The 18,853-nt window shown below is 42.5% G+C and overlaps 1 protein-coding gene across 6 annotated transcripts in view; it reads left to right on the top strand.

Annotated features, from left to right (window-relative positions):
• The first annotated feature begins 497 nt into the window (after positions 1-497).
• dock4b (dedicator of cytokinesis 4b) overlaps positions 498-18,853 on the top strand; it is an 89,822-nt gene continuing 71,466 nt past the window's right edge. For all 6 annotated transcript variants that reach the window (XM_026362574.1, XM_026362572.1, XM_026362577.1 and 3 more), the window contains exon 1: positions 498-669. In XM_026362574.1, the coding sequence (XP_026218359.1) occupies positions 633-669 (37 nt within the window). In that variant the 5' untranslated portion in view covers positions 498-632. The remainder of the gene's footprint in view (positions 670-18,853) is intronic.

Genomic DNA, 18,853 nt, shown 5'->3' with positions numbered 1-18,853 from the left:
ACAAATCCCAGCGTCGCTTTCATTTCTAGCTGCGCTGGCCATGCCGCCGCATTCACGTACTCCTCGGACATCTCTGCACCTATACGTTCAATCTCAGTTTCCACTTGCACATTCGGGCACCTGTTAAAAAAAAAAAAAAACGCAGATTAATGAGTGCTCCACGCTATATTCAGAGTAAGTTGATAGTTAACTTACTGTTAGTTTTCAATATTATATTTAATATATGCTATTGCTATGAAACTGTTCAACTACAGTAAGTCTGACTCTTAGTGTTAGAGGATGCGAATGCACTACAAGCTGTATGCTAATGCTAGGAAACACAAGCAAGACGAAGTGGACACTTAACTTATTGCACTCTAACATAAAGATAATGGTTGAACAACAACAACAAATAGAGGATTGGGCTCGAACTGCGCTGACGCTTGTTGTGGCTCGTATTTCCCGCAGCACGTGAAGGCAGCAGCTGCCCGCACCACTCCAGCGGCGGAGCTGCTGCTTTCTGCTGCTGCAGCTGAACAATGAGCGCTGCTCCACACCGGAGGACGGCAGCCCAGTAGAATGAGCTGCACACCGCCGACACCCTGCGTTTCGCTGCTGTTTCCACCGCTCACTTAAATGCGCCGACCGTAAACATGTGGATACCCACGGAACATGAGAAATACGGCGTCGGTAAGTTTAAAGCCTGAATATATATATATAGGAATATATGTATTATTTGAACTGCGTTCACTCGCGTTCAGCTGGAGGGCATGTGTCGAGGAGCCGCTGTACAAACGAGGGTTTCCCACCACCGTGAGCTGCTTTGAGTGGTTTTTTATTTTGATGTTGACCGAGCATCAGCTTTTCTTTCAAACAGCCCACGATGAGAGCTTAGGTTTCATCTCACTGCCACATTGCAAAGCATAGGGTTGTCGCTTTGACCCCCCCACGGCTGAGCCCATTGAACACATATGCGCTATATTGATATATATATGTATTCATTTTATTATCAAGTGATGCTTTGCCCTGTTGTCTCTGTGCATTGTCAGGATACAAAGTGACCGTGTTTGATTCCTCTTCCTCTCCATTCGTTTGAATGAGGCTGGAAGAAGGAGCCGCTGCCACAGACAGTGTGTGTGTGTGTGTGTGTGTGTGTGTTTGTGTTTGTGTGTGTGTGTGTGTGTGTGTGTGTCGGTACATTTTACTAAACCTCCTCCAGTTCTTCGAAAGAAACGCAAATGTCCAGAAAACCCGAAGTGGAGACTTTTCTTTATTTCTGTGTAGCTGGAATTGGAGGCAGCTTGAGGACCTGGTCGGGTCCTGGCACTGTGTGTGTGTGTGTGTGTGTGTGTGTGTGTGTGTGTTACAGTGCATTGTTCCGGGCTGTGGGGGGGCTTTGGATCAAACACTCAAGTGAGACAAACAAGTGACAACAACACAGCCGAAGCCAAGTGTGTGTGTGTGTGTGTGTGTGTGTGTGTGTGTGTGTGTTTGGTGTGGTAGGAATTTCTTCTTTGCTTGTCTCTACCCTCAATAATGGGGCTCATTGAGATGCGTGCGCTGAGAGGCGGCTTAAAGGTCTCATAATAATATTCCCCAGAGATATTGGTGGGCTCTGTCTGTGATGATCTGCTTCCTGCAGCATCCCACAGCCTCGCTGACACCGAGGATGCTAAAACCAGTTCAAACCAATCAGACTGTTGTTTCGTGAGCCTCAGGTCACTTATACCTTTTTACCTTTTCTGTGCTTCCTTTCTTGCATGTGTCCTGCATGTTGCATAATAAGGCTCCTGAGCTTCTGTAAATGCTGCCTCATGTCCTGAAAGGCACTGGGTGCCACCGTAACCTGAAATCAGTGGGCGCTCAGTGAACCAGAAACTAGCCTTTAGTCTCTCCCTGTCACACTCTGTGGTCTGATCACTAGACTGCTTTGTGAAATTTTCTCTTGGTATAGACTTGTTTCCCTTTCCTGTCCATGTATGTGCAAAACACCTGCCCTTAGTCACTGTGCACTTACACTTAATCCAGTGCAGGGCAGTGCGGTCCCACAGTATCCACGTTTTAGATATCCATTGAGCTTAAACCCATTCCCTGCTGTCAAAGTTCACTTGGCGGGATAAAAAGAAGACATTTATTTTGAAGGCTAAATACTCACCATTGTTTCTTGCTGGAGGGGGCCCTATTAATTGGATTAAGGCTCTTTATCCTTTTTTACTCAACAACAGGATTAGACTCTTTTAATTGGCTGTGATTTATTTTTTAACACGTTTTGGCAGAGGTGCACTTCTTTGTGGCCCCGTTCCTTTTCAGGAAGGAACCGGGGTGTTTTCCTGTTGTGTAATTTAGGTTACAAGCTCAACAAATGCACACCCAAGCACGCCAACTAAAAAGTTGCAGTAGTTAGTTTTAGTTATCATCTCAGTGAAGTCTGGGGTTCAGACGAGCCTTGAGTCTTTGGTTTTGTTTGTACTGTACAAGCACTATCAGGATGTTATTAAGTCTGTTTAAGTAGATCAATGCAGGCTTTAGAGAGCCTATTGAGCACTTATGGCTGTATCACAAGGGCTGGGTTATAAAATAAGTGGCTTGTACAATGTGTTGCTTGACCACATTAGAAGGCAAAAGAGTTTATAGCTCTTGCAAACTGCTACACTCAAATAGTGGGTGAAAGAAAAACGGGCGTCACAGGCACAGCTGAGACGTGACAATTCATTAAATATAGGCATGAAACTACATATCCTGCCTCAGATTTAAACATAGAAAGTTACAGAAGTAGTTGTAAAGTAAGAGCACTTACTTTCTCAGCTCTATGCACCTGGCCAGTCAGTGGGTTAAGTGGTTTGTGGATGTAGGTCTGGAAGTTGTAGGAAGCTGCCAAATTGATCTAGTTTCCATTTGACACTAACCCTAAGCCCCCCACTCTAGTAGTGGTGCTTCAATAAGGCAAAGGCCTCTATCTCCTAATTCTTCACGCAGAGGGAAGGAATAAGCATCATATCACAGTGGAAAATGACCAGTAATAACCATTGATCGGCAGATAGGCTCATCCTGAATAGTTAATACAATGAGGAACAGTTGTTGCTCTTCCACAAGTCTCCACACCACCTGAAATGGCTTTGTGCCTCACCCCAGAAGCGTTAATATAATTGACCCACATCTCTTTTGACATTTCTTTGCAGGCCATTTGGCTACTCCAGGAATATCCTCGCTGTAGAATTGCTGTGATATCTAAATATTGGTAGAAGCAAGTCCATATCTTAGCCATTTTAAATGTGATCTCCCGGGAGGTTGCAGTGTTTGATGTCGGCTCACCTATGTAGCAAAGCCTGGGGAGCATGGGGGTCACTGCTGTTGATGAAATATGAATGGACTCACTCGTGGGCTAATGTAAAGACACCCATTAGCCCACGAGTGAAGTGATTACTGGTTTTTAACCCGAAGCAAGAAAGTTGGAAGATTGATGAGACGATGTTAATATCAGATTCCTAAATGGACTTGCTGGGCTGGAGATATGGAGACATTAGATTGAGCCAACAGGGGGGGAATTTTATATCAAAGTCAAATTTGTCAAGGCAAAGATGGGTTGCCAGTAAAAATGATGAGATCAGGTTAAAAGGGATAAGAGGAGGCATGGAGTTAGACGATGAAGAGTTGAGATAACTGCATCACAGACGACAGACGGATGGTTAAGGTTCAGACACAAATGTCACCAGTGACAGACACGCACTGACACAATCACTGACGGCAGAATATACTCGAGGCTGCATTGCGTCATGTTTAGAGAGGGCAGATGTCAAGTTAATGCCGTAGACAGAGAGAGTGGGGGCTTTCTACTCATTAAGGCCCTTTGATGCAACCAATCAAGCATGTCATTGCTCATCATAATTTAGACACATAATTAAACCATTTTAACAAGCTGGTTTGCATTAGTGTGGGTGCAAGACAAATCCTACACCAACGGTGGATTGGAGAGACTTGATTCAGTATGCAGCCTTGATCCATTGTTTGAGTGCTGTGGAAAAAGCAACTAGCCCCATCTGATAAGGATAGGATGAAGCCTGATTGAATGTTCCTGCTTCAGGCTTGAGTGCGATGGAGGGCCGACGTCGGGCCTGGGGCCTTCATGCTCTACTGTAGCTGACATTGTTGGTTCCATTGCTGCGGTTGATGGGGGTGGAGGGTGGAGGGTGGAAGTGTGGCTGAGGGTGCCGGCGCGTGTCAGAGTGGACTCATTGTCGGGCGCCCCCCCCTGTCCTGTTACCCCCATATTTACCCCCCCTCCCCTCCCTTACCCCTTACTCCACAGGGGATTAGCAGGTTGTTTTGGAGGGGGCCCTGAGGCCCATTCCACCATTATACCCATGATTCCCTAATTCAGCAAGCCCCAGGGCGATGTATGAGAGTGAGTGTGGGGGAGGGGGTGTGATGAGGTGAAGCCTACCAGCTCGTAATTGCTTCCTCACCCGCTGCCTTGTCTCCATCTGCAGAGATGGCACCCCGTCTTTGCTGTGTGTGCACACATACTACTCCAGTGTATGAGGCTCCCTGGTGAATTCAACAGATGCACAAAATTAAAAAAAATAAATAAATAGAGAGCAAGGGAGTTAACCACCCAGCCCACTGCTACACAGAAGCTGGTCCCTGGGGTGTATGTCATGTAAGGGTTAAATAAATCTACATGGACATGTGGCATATGATGGGCTCAGTGAGTGTTTTATTCATCGCTGATTCAGCCTGACAATTACGGCTATTGTAGCACAAACATGGCCAGAGATGTGAGGACGGAGTTGGAGAAATGCCACTGGTGGTTTGTTTGTGTTATTCAATTAAATCATGCTCTAATTATTATATGGCTGAATTATGAGGAAAAAAAAAAGAAAACATCCAAACTGTGCACATATTGTTTGTTTGTCCTAGACACAGGAGAAAGATATGATTGTGTGACATCAGTCATATTGTGTAGGAATACATTTTATCTCTTTACCTCCTTTTAGCTTTTCTCCTCCTCCTCCACACACACACATACACATACACACACACATACTTGAGAACACCCCTGTAAATCCCATTGGAGTTGGTGACACAAACAAACCAATATGCTGTAATTGTCTGTCCACATTTATGTATAATGTAGAGGCAGGCAGCTGGGGGAGATTTCCTGCATTCCCTCTCCAGCGGCAGTCTGGCATGCCTGCTGTAGGGAGATGATGCTTCTACTCTGAGATGGCCGAGTGATTTCTAGTTTACCAGAATGCATGCAGCGTTTGTATGGACTGATATTTCACATACGGTTGACAGGAATTATTTGCTGTTTCTTGTTTCTCTGGTAATTGCTAATATCCTTCTTATAAGCTCATTTGCACACTATTGGCTTTAGGGCTGAAATGGTATTTATTATGAATTGATCTGGTACTTAATTATTTAGTTCATCATTTTGTCTAGTCCAAGATATCATGCATCTTCATTCATTTCAGTTCATTTACTGAACTGACAAAGTAAAAACTTAAAATCTAGTTGCTTTTCAACATGAGTACAACATTTGTTGTAGGCCTGATGTGGTGTAGCATGGTTGTGGCTCCCCTTCCTCAATATCAATGCATGATCCCTTTGTGAGAGAGGTTAATGGGATATGTCCTATTAGGAATTCAGCAGCTTAACTGATCTGTAGCTCTCCTCTACTTGAGGCAAATGTAGAGTGTCTGTGTGTATGTGTGTGTGTGTGTCTGTGTTTGTTATCTGTGTGGGCTGAGGGAAAAAATGACTGACAAGCGATTTTCATAAATGAAGGGCATCTGCTGGTGACAATCACTGTGATTGGCGGGTGAGAAGAGCTGTTTATGCGTCAAGAGACACTTGTTTTTTGTGCTCATTTACAGCAGAAAAATGATTGCTTGTGCCGGTTCAGCATCACTTATCTGTGTCCCGTGGCTGTAATCCAGGCTTGCGTGTATTGACCATGAAGGAAGTGTACATTGATTTGTGTGAGCGTTTGTGTGGTTGACCTACTGCATCATAATGACCTCAAGCCTTCAATTTCCCATAAGCCTTACTTTAGTAATGGCTACCTCTGCTCAACCTCAGGTGACTAAAAACCAATGTGCTTAATTCATTATTAACATCCTAATAAAAAGGAGTAGTTATAGTCCAATCAGGTTAAATCTTCTTTCGTTAATGGATAATTGATGACTAATAATTGATGTCCCGTTTAAAGGACACATGCATTATTTATAAAAATGAAAAGCTAATGGTTGTGGTTGTGCCGGTCTTCAATTACTCTTTTAATTCTTGAATATAGAATTGGCTTCCAACACTCTCATTCATACTGTCACTGTGGGAGATGTGTAACCAGTGGAGACACTTTGGTCTAGTCTTTTATTTTGTTTTGCAGTCAGTGATGTTTGACCCTCGTCAGGCCAAATTGGTATTATATCTCAGCACAGTGACTGACACACTTAAGAGGAATTTGCAGACCTTGCATACGGTAATACAAAATAAGTTTTACAAAATTGTGCCTAGAGAAGGACAACTCCCTTCCTCCCTTTTCCTTTGAAATGCATCAGAGGCCACTTGAGTTTACAGAGGACTGTGTTAGAAGTTTATCAGCCGCTGGGATTAATGTCAGCTAGAGAGACAGAGGCAGGAAGAGGGTGAAAGGTCTTCAGATTTGGCTGGTGAACGCCACTGCTCGACCTTATCTGGACACTAAGTCACATGACACATGAGTGACTGCTCTTTGAGCACAGGTTTTGTTTGTTAGTACTCTAATTAAATGCAAATGCACTTCTATTTATCTTGTATTGAATTGTTCTTTTGTTTCATATTTCCCCTATTTCCATCCTTTTCTCGCTCCCCCTCCACTCTCCCACTCAGTTCTGCAGATTGAACTGTTTCCTGAGACAGCGAGTCACACTGATGACCCTTATCTCACTGTATGCCTCTTTTTTCACATATATCTCTCACTCATTGCTTTTCTGTCTGGCTTTTTTCCCCTTATTTCTTTCTTTCTGTAGCCCACTTCCCTATATCAGCGTCTCTGTCTGTTCCATCTTTATCTCTCTTCCACACATGCCCCCCCCCTTCTCCTCTGAATCCATACTCACCTGTCCCAGATATCCCTAGATACTATGTGCTCGCCTCTTCTGTATCAGTGGTTGTGTGTTTAAGGATACAGGCATATATGTGGTCATGCTTCTCTGCGTTTCTATATATCTATAGATATGTGTGCTGTTGCAGGTATATAGATAGTTGTGTCTCTGGGTGTGTGTTTTCAGCACCCCCAGCGGACTGGAAGTCTGATTATGATAAAGCACTACTGATGACCTGAGGCTTTGCTGTAGAGCTACAGAAGATGCTGTGCATCTTTTTGTTGTGCTACATCCTGCACTCTTCTTGTCACCAAATCCTATTTGACCGTCCTAAGAGTAAAATGAGTCTACCCCCTCCCCCACTCCAACTGACCTGACCAAACTGACATGGGTTTTTAAAGGATGACATATCTGGATATATATATATATCTATATAGCAATCAGTTGCATATTTTAGACTCATTTTAAATTTTATTTATAGATAAGTCAGGTGACGTTATCAACCATATTACATAATCATTGTTTCTCGCTAGCTGCAACTGAAAGCTGTCTGTTTAGTTTGCAGATTTGCAGATCACTGGCTAAACCTAAACCTGCCTCAATGTGTTTTAAAAGGTAATATTTTTAGTTGTAAATCTCTACTCCACGCATTCTGACATCTGTCAATCATGGCCAGCATTACATTTTTCTCATGCTGATACCTGTCCTCCACAATATTAAAACCACAAATTTAGGTTAACGTTGCTGCTGATCTGTGTATACTGTGTTTTATATTGGTGTTGTATATTGACTGTCCTAAAGCTATGTCAGTATCTTATGTCAGACTGAGCTCTCTCGTTCTCTGTGTAAAGATCACACTGGGAGGATCGACTGCAGCCTGGCTGATTCTGGGCAGCAGCCACTCTGACCTTGGCTGCTGTTAGCTGTCTCATTACCTGCTCAGTGTGTGTGTCTTTGTGTGTGTGAGTGTGTCTACACATCTGCTGCGCTTGAATCAATGTATATACGCACTCTACATTTGTTCTTTGTCCCCTTTGAGGTTTATGCATGTGTGTGCACACAAGCTATCTGTTTCCTGTTCTCGTTGTATGGTTGTGATGCTGGCCTGGCTCTCCTCTGCATGTCAACCTGCAGCATGCGAGGTCGCTGGCTTATTGCCTGTCCTCCTCATCTCTCCTCTGTCGGCTCCCCTCACTTCCTCTCTCTGCCCAGGCACAGAAAAGCCAGTTTAATGTTCGTTTGACTTTCAAAAGGGCTTTTCATTGCAGCCTGCCTCTGCTTGCTTGCTCTCTTTCGTCATGGCTCCTTCTTTTCAGCCAGTTTGACTTGACTGAAGTGTTAAGGTTGATTGCAATTGATTTTTGGCATCCACGATGCTCCGCTGATTGAAATAGCTTTATTGTATAGTCGAAGAAGCTATATGATGTATAGTATTTTGCATTGACTTGAAATGTCTGTTCTTCATTTATATGGATGGGACAAAAGAACTTAGAAATGAGATTAACTCCAATTTCCAAGTGGCAAAGCTACAAAATATAATTACTTCGAAACTGTCTGCGTCTCCCTATCTGAATGACTTATGAATTCCTAAAGTAATTGTGTTGGTGTTGTAGAGTGCTATTGCCTCAGAGATTCTGTTTAATTCATCAGGTTGACTAAACTTCCAACTGCGACCCAGTTCACTACTTACATCTACTCTCTTCAACTGAGGGGGGGCGGCTGCTATTTGGAATGTTTATCCAGTTAAGAGGAAAGCCTTCAAACCATACAGAGACAGAAGCTGATTTCTTAGCTAAATACTTATTTAATTTTTGAATTAATAAGCCCATCAACCATCTGATGTGCCACTAGATCATTTGAAGTTTTGTTTATCTACGGGGAGAAGACCAAGTGTCTTCCCCCTTCCTGCCTCTTATCATTGATTGAATGGGGCCTTTGCAGCATTCCTCCAGCAGCACCAAAGGTTGGCATCACACTGCATTGTAGTGTTGAATTGCTTTACGTTTGCTTCTTTTCTGGAAGTTTCACAGAGGTTTTCCGTAAGCAGGGTTTTTCTTCTCCTGCCATTTAAAAGAGAGCTGCAAAGAGACTGAGAAGGCATTGAATGTGTTTTCACATTGTTAAAGTATAAGTTCTACATTTTGAGAAATTCACTTATTTGTTTTCTTGCCAATATTCAACTAATACTTGAATAGATGAAACTGATGTAGGCTAGCTGTTTTCCTCATGATGCAATTTAATAATCAACCTTCTCACATATTTCCAACATGTTTTTGGTTCTTTTTTTCTTTTATTTTTTATTAAAAAGTTTTATATCGTTCAAATATGTTGGACCAGTTCTCAATAAGCATGAAGGGACAGAGCTCTAAACCAGACATCGGGGTCATCCCCAGCACCGGTGTCAGTTTCTTGTCTCCTGCCAGGCACTGCAAAATCCATCCAACCACAGTGGGATTGGCTTGAAATGTCTGTTTGCCACAAACCTAAACTCTCCAAGCATCCACCTGGAGTCTTTATTTTCCCTCTTCCACCATTTATACCCTCAGGGAGGCAGTCTGAAGATCTAAAAGTGGAAAATGCTGCTGCTAAAAGTGGATGAAATGGATCCCCTTTGTGTGGGTGAGAGGGGAAATGCAAAGGAAAACCCCCTCTGTGGGAGCCTTTGTGCAGGGAGCAAGAGCATTTGGTCTGGGTGATGATGGCGGATGGACACCAGTTGGTTCAGTACATAAAGGGATATGACAGAAAGGAAAGATTTATTGTTTGTTTACATAACCAGCATACATACAATGTGAGCATCAACAATGATCTGGTAGCAGCTTCCTTCACAGTGGAGGATTCTTGTACCTTTTGAGGCCCCAGGTTATTTGTCTTAACAAGCAATTTGTGTTGAGGGCTGAAAGATAAAATATACATATGATGGCGTGGATATAGAGCAGAAACCTGGATGCCAGTTGCAAAATAACCAATATTTAGTGGTATTTATTGCTCTGGATGCTGTTTGACTGCGGGTTAGGTGAACATATTGAAATCACAGTGGTGTCCTTTTAATGTGTTTGTAATAAAAATAGCATCACAGTCCAACTACAGGTATTCTCATAGAGTACTCTCTGCTGTTAATGGATCAGTAATGGAAATCTCTTTCAGATCATCCCCTTTACCCATTCATCTCCAGCCTAATCACCTGTCACTGGTTCCATTTCGTTCTTGATGGTCATCACAAAGCCCACTATCATCTTTCAGACTTCTTTTGAAGAAAGATGCTTTCATTTCATTTTTTTTTTTCATTAGTTATAACTTGAAAGTGTAGTGAGAAGGGCAGCTTAACATCTGTGATTTATGTCTCTTGTCTTTGAAACATGAATCCCATCCCCCTGACTTTGTTTACGCAGCACCTTGAGAGTTTGCTGGTATGCAGCTCCAGCAGTGAAACAAGACGTATTTGTTTTCCATCACCCTCAAAAATAGACTTAATTGGAGTAGTGAAGAGCAAAACATATTCTTTACAGCCAAGAGACATGTGAGTATCTCGAATGCCTACATTGTGTTCCTTCCTGTCTCTTCTTCTCTTCACTCAGACCAGACTGGGCCTTCTGCTGTACTGTGCTGACATAATGGGTATGGGGATACTAAAAATACTGATGCATAAATGGAGCATGCTGCACTGCACATGTTTGTGACATATGTTTTACAATGGCTGCTGTTGCTGCTGTTGTCTTCTGAAGCAAGAAACTAACTTTTGAGCTGGATGATACAAATATTTGTAATTCATTTTAAATGTAGCTCAGATCCAGCAATTACTTAGCTTTATTATCATCTGGTACGGCGAGGCAGTTTGACACTTGGTAACACTGTGCAGCTGCATCTCTTTCAGCTTATATTGAGTTCAAAGGTTAGTGTGGTAATGGTAGTGATTGAATGGGCTTGGAACCATTGATTTGTAGGGGAATGTTTCCAGGCATCATCAGTGGTGATGCATCACATGTAAACTCCCTCCGGAACCTCGGCTGGACTGCAGCCATAATCCTCTTTGCTGACCTAACGGATACAAAAACAGTATGCATGAAGTTCGAGTCAGGAATAGATGTATGAGTCAGTCTATAATATGCTCATACCTAAATATGGGTGACTATGTCAATATGAAACTTTAGAATGTGAGATGCAGATTGGTTAATAGTGGTTTACATGATTAGTGTGGTATAACAAGGGATTTTATCTCACTTAACTGTCTATGTCATTTTAGATGACAGGTTATGTTAATGGGACATTTAAAAGTCACTAGTTTTAGTATAAAGCTGGACCAATAAAACCTCTCCAACATGATCTGCCAAGTACCATGCAAAAGTAAGTGAGAAGGCTGGGTATGGGTGAGATGTAGGAGATAAAGTGAGACAGACACAGACAGTAATAGTTGATGGGCTGTCAATTGATGGTCCACATGGACTTCCTTCTCAGAGTTGTGCTGCCAAGGCTGGCAGAGCACCATCCCAGTGTGTCCCTATCTGCCCGCTTGTGTTTCAGGAACTCTCTCAGTAGCTCATTAGAATCTTTATATTTTCTCCTCCCCCCAGGGATCACCAGGCGTTGGACGAGTACGCAAATGAGGCTACCTTTCTACTCTGTATAATCGTGTTCTCTTGCAACTGTGGGAGGAGAAAAACAAAGATGAAATTAATCACTCTAGCCTCGTCCCTCCCCCTTCTCTTCGTCCCTGTTCCCCCTTCAAGTTCTGCTGCAGACTTTTTAACTAGTTTTATTTAATTACAGACAGCTTTAGAGGCACACGACTGCTGTTGACCTAAATCCGGAAACTGGGACTTTTTTTTCCCCCCTCGCCCCCTCCAACTTTCTTACTCCACTGTATTGATTTTGTCTGTGTGGATCCAAGCACATGCGAATTAGCTGAACACAGCCATCAGTCTGACACTCAGCATAGACTGAATTAGCTGGCATCTAACTATATGGCCACAGCTTTGTCTATGTATGAATATGTGTAGGGAAATTGAGAATCTCAGCCTTTTGGGGTTCCTGACAGGATGAGAGCCATTATAAGACAAATTGGAGAGCAATCGCTTTGTTCGCACTGATGTAGCTGCAGTAATGTACAAGATTAAGGCAAAGTGTGAAGTAGCCCCTCAAGTTAAAGCAGAATTCAAAGCAGGCATCGAGAGTATTCTTGTGTGACTGTTGAGTATCAGTTAATTATTTTTATGGTTCGAGATGATTGAAGTACTACTCCCTCTCTCCCTCTGTGTCTCTCATTCAGTGTAGCTCTTGGCTGTGTGATTTCCTACGTGGTTTGCTTTGACAAACACATCTCCACACATTTGTTCGAGTTTGATTCCTGAAAGGAACCATTCCAAACCATGGTGGTTCTCCTTTTCTTTCTTTTTTTTAACCATCTTGCCAAGCCTAATGTCCTCCATCCCCAGGAATAATCCTCCTTGATCCACCAATGGCATGCAGCACACAGGAAAATAGCCCCAACGACAGCTGAACCCCTTAGCCCTGCAGGAATGTTTGACCACATGCATGTACAAACACACACACACACACCATACATTCAAACACACAGAGTAGCACAGTGCGCAATCAAACAGAGCAGTTCATTCTACAGAACGCCAACCACCCGCCCTTATTTACATTTGTAATTCCTCTCTCGTTTATGTTGACTCCTGATGAACATGAAAGCAAATCTGGAGTTACCTCTTAGATTTTTTTTCATGAGGCCTACATTTCCTGACATCAAGGGCCAAATGAGGTGACTAAAACTAGAAGGAAGGAAATCCATTTCCTACTTAGGTCCATTACATTGTAACACAAATGATATGTTTTGTACACACACTTTGTACGGGGCAAAGGAATTGTTTGACAGTTGCTGCTGTAGTTTTCATCAAATTAGCATTATCTATTACCTATGAGCAAGTGCCCTGTTACATTCCCTCTTCTGTGTGTGTGTGTGACATCCATTATTGATCTAAGTTATAGCAGAAGTCAGAAGGCCTGGCGTGCCAACAAGCCACAAATCCAACCCCCATTTTTCATTTTCAGTGCCTGAAGCTGTCTTTATGGGAAAGAATGAGAGGCAGTGCCAATATAGACATGTACACACACACACACACACACACACACACACACACACACACACACACACACACACACTTATTCATTGTCCATATCTTGTGGCTCATGGAAAGCGGCATGCATATCACATGAAAATATTTTATTTTTACTCTGAGACTTGGGCCAGATGACAGGTCCTGTCCTTGTCATATTTCTTAGTTCAGTCGCTCCTCAGTGCTGTCGCTGTCTTGTCATTATTATTTCCGCTCAATTGTAGTCTAAAATGGCTTCCACTGCTCTTTCTACACTGCTGAACTTGGAAGGACTTGTGGCAGAGCTTACAAAGTTTAGCTGTTAGAATTGCCTGTTACCCAGTGGTACATACTATACTTGGAAATGCAACTGTTGAATTCCTCTTTGTTTAAAGGCCCTCACATTGCTAAACTGTATGTGAAAGAAGTGCACAGAGTGTACTTCTCAACTTTTAGCGATAACATAATTAATCTGTGTCAGAAATAATAAAGTACATGTTATTGAGGGCTCATTGTACTGGTGATTGTCCTGCATGTTCAGTTTATTAAACTTGATTTGTTGGTCTACTCTTACACAGCTATTTAACAAGGTTTTGAGGACATATACTTTTGTTCTATCTCATTTTCTTTTACCTCTCGTACTTCTCTTTAGCAATACATAGTTAAGAAAATACTACATCCACTATTCAGTTAAAAGGTGGATAAGGTTTTGGTAGCATTATTTTTGTTTTCATTGGCATTGTTTTGCACCTATTGTAATGTTAATTTGACTTGGTAAATTATCTTGACTAAAGGTTACTTAAACTGGTTTTAACACACACACACACACACACACACACACACACACACACACACTGACGGACCGACCAGTCTGCCTCATAAATGTCTTACTACTTACTACTCAAAATTTATTTTAATGAATTATCATCATTATTGTATATCGTTATTGTCGTTATTGTCATCCCTCCATCCCTCCGTCCATCCACCCATCATGTCTCTGCTCTCCAGCTGTCTTCATTTCCTTCACATCTTTTTCATTTAGTGGCTTCTGCATCACAACCTTTCTTAGCTTAGCTGCTCTTTACCCTTGTTAAGAAAAGCTGATGTATTCAGAATTGGTTGCTATTGTGAAACAGTGACTGGCTGGCTGGCTCACCGGATTTGCTGATAATATGGTATGCTCCAGTAGCTTGTATTTGTGCAGCACCTGCCATCTGCGTGTCCTTGAGTGGAGTCAGTATGTGTATATGAGTGTGTGTTTTTCAGAGTTACTCCACACTGCTACTTCCTGAGTAGTGTCTTCAATTGCCCTTGCTGTGCTCTGAGGCTATCACCGTCTGTCGGAGAGTGTGTGTGTGTATGTGTGTGTGTGCGCTCTTTAGCGAGCACGCCATATTCACACATGTCCTGTTCGTGTGACCGTGCCTGTTTCAGTCAGCGCTTCTTCCCGTGTCTCGACCCCACACAGTGAATCTGAGCACACATCCAACATCCAAAGCTGCGTTCAGCAGCCCTTCAGCTTGGCGCAGACGCCCCACACTGTGGTCTTTTCATTCACTCCCCTCTGATTCAGATCACTCACTGATACTTCTTTCTCTCCTATACAGTGTCTCTGTCTTTACTTGTCACTGAGCTCTTTGTTTTATCTCTTCGGAAGGAAAGCTGAGTGAAGTCTACCAGGCCAACATGTGAAGTGAACGTATAGATTGTAACTCGACAGCATTTTGGATACAGGTTTCTTGAGACTTTCTCTCTCATCTGTTTGTGATGCTTGTTTTAGTCTCTCTATTTTATGCTTCCTCTTGTTTGCAATAAACTAGGCTAAATAACACTCTTGGCGGTTGCTGGAAGAATTGCTATTTTTGACTAGACATGGAGACAAATAATATAATTGCTTGAATTGTTTTTAGCTCTATAATTAGCCTCAGCCCTGTCATTAACATTGTCATCATTCCCTCCTCCCTACATTCTTTGTCTTTGTGTCCTTTTCATGGCACTTTATCCACTGCTTCTTCCATGAGCTTTAACATTTAGTGGCAGCTCATCACCCGCTTCTGTCCATCCAGCCCTGTTGATCCACCCGGCTCTTCCCCACTCTCAGTCAAGCCCTTTTGCACGTCCTTATTTTCTGTGTATGTGTATGTGTATACTTGAGTATAGTGGTGCTAATCAGATCAAGCAGAAGCTTTCTTTCCCATAGGGATGAAGTTAAAACAACCGCTTGTTTAGATACTGATGGCTTGAGTGCACACACACAAAAGTACACTTTAACACTCTGGCATCCATGTAGAGATACAGTTTCAGGTAGATAAAGATGCCACATATACTAGATACCAGGGTATGTGTGTGGTTACAGCAAGAGGCCAGGCACTAGAGTACACGTTTTATTTCCTCACTGCCCTGAGCACATTAGCTCCAAACCCCTACACAGTGTTGCTACCCTTTTATTATCATGAATACGTGATAGAATTACCCCTTAGTACATGTACTGTGTGTGTTTATCTCTCTCTCTGCTCCTACCTAGGGTCAGGAAAGATGAATAGATCTTATTCTGCAGTGGGGAATGCTGAACAGTAGTTTAGTTTTAGCTCAGAGTCAGTGTTTATGTGTGCTTTTGAGTTGCTGGAAGTTGTGGGATTCTCTGTCATGGCTCAGACACTACAACTGAGTGTAGTGTTAGTGCAGTTGTGGTGACATGTTGCCTTAACAACAAATCAGTGTTCAAAACAGGCTGCGTGTTTTAAAAAAAAAAAAAAAGCATAACTTGCTCCCGGGCTGCTGTCACGTAACAATCCAGAACAATCCAGTGGGTCCAACTAAGAAGAAAGTCTCCATATGGTTGTTCATGGCTGAGTGCAGATTCAGAGACAGCAGGCTACCCCTGCTCACCATGCTAACAACATGCACGTGGACGTGTTTGTGTGTGTGCATGTGTGTATTTTGTGCCTCCTCACACTAACTGTGTCTGTGCAATCTCATGCATGCCTAGATACTATATGTGTGCGGAACAACATGCATTTCATTAGAGGAGGGTGGGGAAATATTTTTAATGAGGTGATAAGCACCAGCTGTCCAGTATGATTCAACAGAATCAAATGGTATGATAGCAGCACATTAGCACAGTAACTCATACTTAGTTTAAAACGAGAGCTGAGCTGCACACTCAACTGCAGTGCCATCAGATTCAGAAGACTGCACCTCGTCTCAGAATCTTCTTGAGGCTACCATGAAATCCATGAATATAAACTTACAGATATTCTCTTGGTTTGATATATGGTGACTGTACAGTAGGGGTGTCTGGATCAATTCCTGTAGTAGCAGTAATGCTGATAGAAAAATATTCCAAATATGCAGCTCCTCTCAGCATCTTTGGACTCTGCTAGCACTCTACAACTGAGCTTTCACACCTAGTTACTTCTATAAAGTGTATGATCACCCATTTTGTTTTCTGCATCCTCATATTAGCATTATTGTATTCTGTGTTACTACTAACCCACCTCCCACTCATGATACATAGGTGGGACTTACCACCACTCGCTCTTCGTGCTGAAGCTGGCAGGCAGATCGTAAACACTGCAGCAGCTGCTTCCATGGGGCAAACGGATGATCAGAGTTCAGTGGAAAGATATGTGACATCATAATTGAAAAGACTGTATTCCCACGACATCAATAATGCACAACTACTGAAAGAAATTACAAGAAGAAGAAATACAAATACAATTGAGTTAATACATGCATTGTACTTGTTAAAGGGAAACTTAATGCTTCTCTCTATGTGTTCGTCATTGTTATCTAACAAATGGGAGCATTGCTATTTTCTAATGTGTTCCCCTGCTTTTATTTCTCTCTTGATGATTGACACCTTTTATAGAGTAACCAGTTAGTGACTGATGACTGAAACCAGAAGAGTTTGATGGTACCCTGCAAGCTGAAGGCTAAAGCTTATTGTTCATTATTGTAAACATTAATATTGTGCACAATACTGCAGCAACTTGAGGTAGAAACACAACTTTTTACATACAACTACAGTTACAATTACAGCAGGCCTGACAGATTCTGACAAAGTTATGTTAAAGTATGCTGCATGTGTTCACTAGCTCAGCACTGGTCAAACATTAGCTGGGTACAACAATGGTAAACATTGCAGTTTTCACCTGTAAATCGTGCATCTTTAAAATGTTTACAGCATCATATCCATTTATTCTTCTCTTGCAGCAGTCTCCAGGATTGATGTGGTTGTTGTTGTGTGTATATAGGTCCTAGCTCTCGTTCACCTAGACCTCTTTCCACTGGCCCTGCCATGGGAGAGCTGACAGGGAGTATCTCCCCTCCACTCAGGCTGACACACAGCAGAGGGCCAAACAAAAGAAAGTGAGATACAGATGAGCTGACAGCTATTTCTCTTCTGCCTCTCTCTTTGATTCTCCCTCCCTTACACTTTCTGTTCTCCTCTGTCTCATCCTGTCTCTACTGTTTTTTCTCTCTTATGCTGTTATTTTTCAGTCTTACTAGCCGGCTATCTTTATATGTCCTTCACCTTCTCTTACTGTCTCTCTGTCTGTCTGTCTTTGCCCAGGCTGCCTCCTCTGGCTACACAGTCAGCACAAATCCCACTAGTGTCTGAACATCTACGGGCTGGAGGCTGAGGCTATAGGCTGCACAGCACACTCTCTTATTTCAAGTCTCTTGACAGGCACATAACACAAATGAAAAATCTAAACGAAACCATTGCAGTACTGGTGCTTCCCTTGCTTATAAAACCCAATTGATTTTGTTTCACCTCGGGGCAGTGTTGTCTCTATCTTCCCTTTTTTAAAATAAAAGCCACGCCTTCCGTTTTTGATTTTTGGCGCTGCAAGATAAAAGCGCAAACGCTGTTTTTAGTTGATTTAGTTTCATCACTTTTTCATCATAGTTTCATCATTCTCAGTGTGGACCCGCTTGCTGTTTGTGTTGCTATAGCCTAGAGGAATGAGTGATAAGTGGGTTTTTTTCACTGTTGGCTGAGGGTCGTTCGCTGATGTTATATCAGTTAGATGTGATTTCAGACACTGTTAAATATTGCTGCTGGCAGCTGAACATGCAACCTGCCATCAAAGATCTCTGAGCTTGGTAGAATTGGAGGGGTGTTTACGTTGTGTCACTGCTATAATTTGACTTGGGAGCCTAAAGTGTAGCTAGAGGTCAGTCACACCTCCATTTCCCTGCAAGAGAGCAGTTGACTGATGGTAGAGATAGAAAAAGGAAGTGGAGAGGTTGCAGTTGAGTCAGAATGAGAGACAAAATGATTCAGTGTAGGCCTCGTTTGACACTCCTATTTGTAACCGTTATACCTGAAGGAAGAAAAGCAGATGTTTCACTGCTCATCTTTCTTCCATCTGTTAGTGAGAGCTGCAGCCTAATCTCCTCCCCCCCGATTCTTCTTCTATCAACCTACAATATTTCTTTGTCACCCTAAATGTTTTTTTTTGTATTGCTTTAGCTCCAGCCACACCCAAACCCTTAATTTCCCTCCTCTCACACCATATACTGTAGCTGTTCTGCCACTATCCACATTTCTATCTGCAGGGTGGGAGGATGTGTAGGCAGAGGTGTCTATGTGACTTCAGCTGCTGCAAAGAATCAGTGCTGTCTAAAGCTCTCAGCATTTGCATCTGGAGCATTAAAGAACATCAACAAAATAGAGTGTGATGA

Source organism: Anabas testudineus, chromosome 23 (assembly GCF_900324465.2).
Source record: "Anabas testudineus chromosome 23, fAnaTes1.2, whole genome shotgun sequence".
NCBI classification, from domain to species: Eukaryota; Metazoa; Chordata; class Actinopteri; order Anabantiformes; family Anabantidae; genus Anabas; species Anabas testudineus.
The sequence above is the reverse complement of the archived record's forward strand: the minus strand, read 5'-3'. Positions and strand labels throughout refer to the sequence as shown.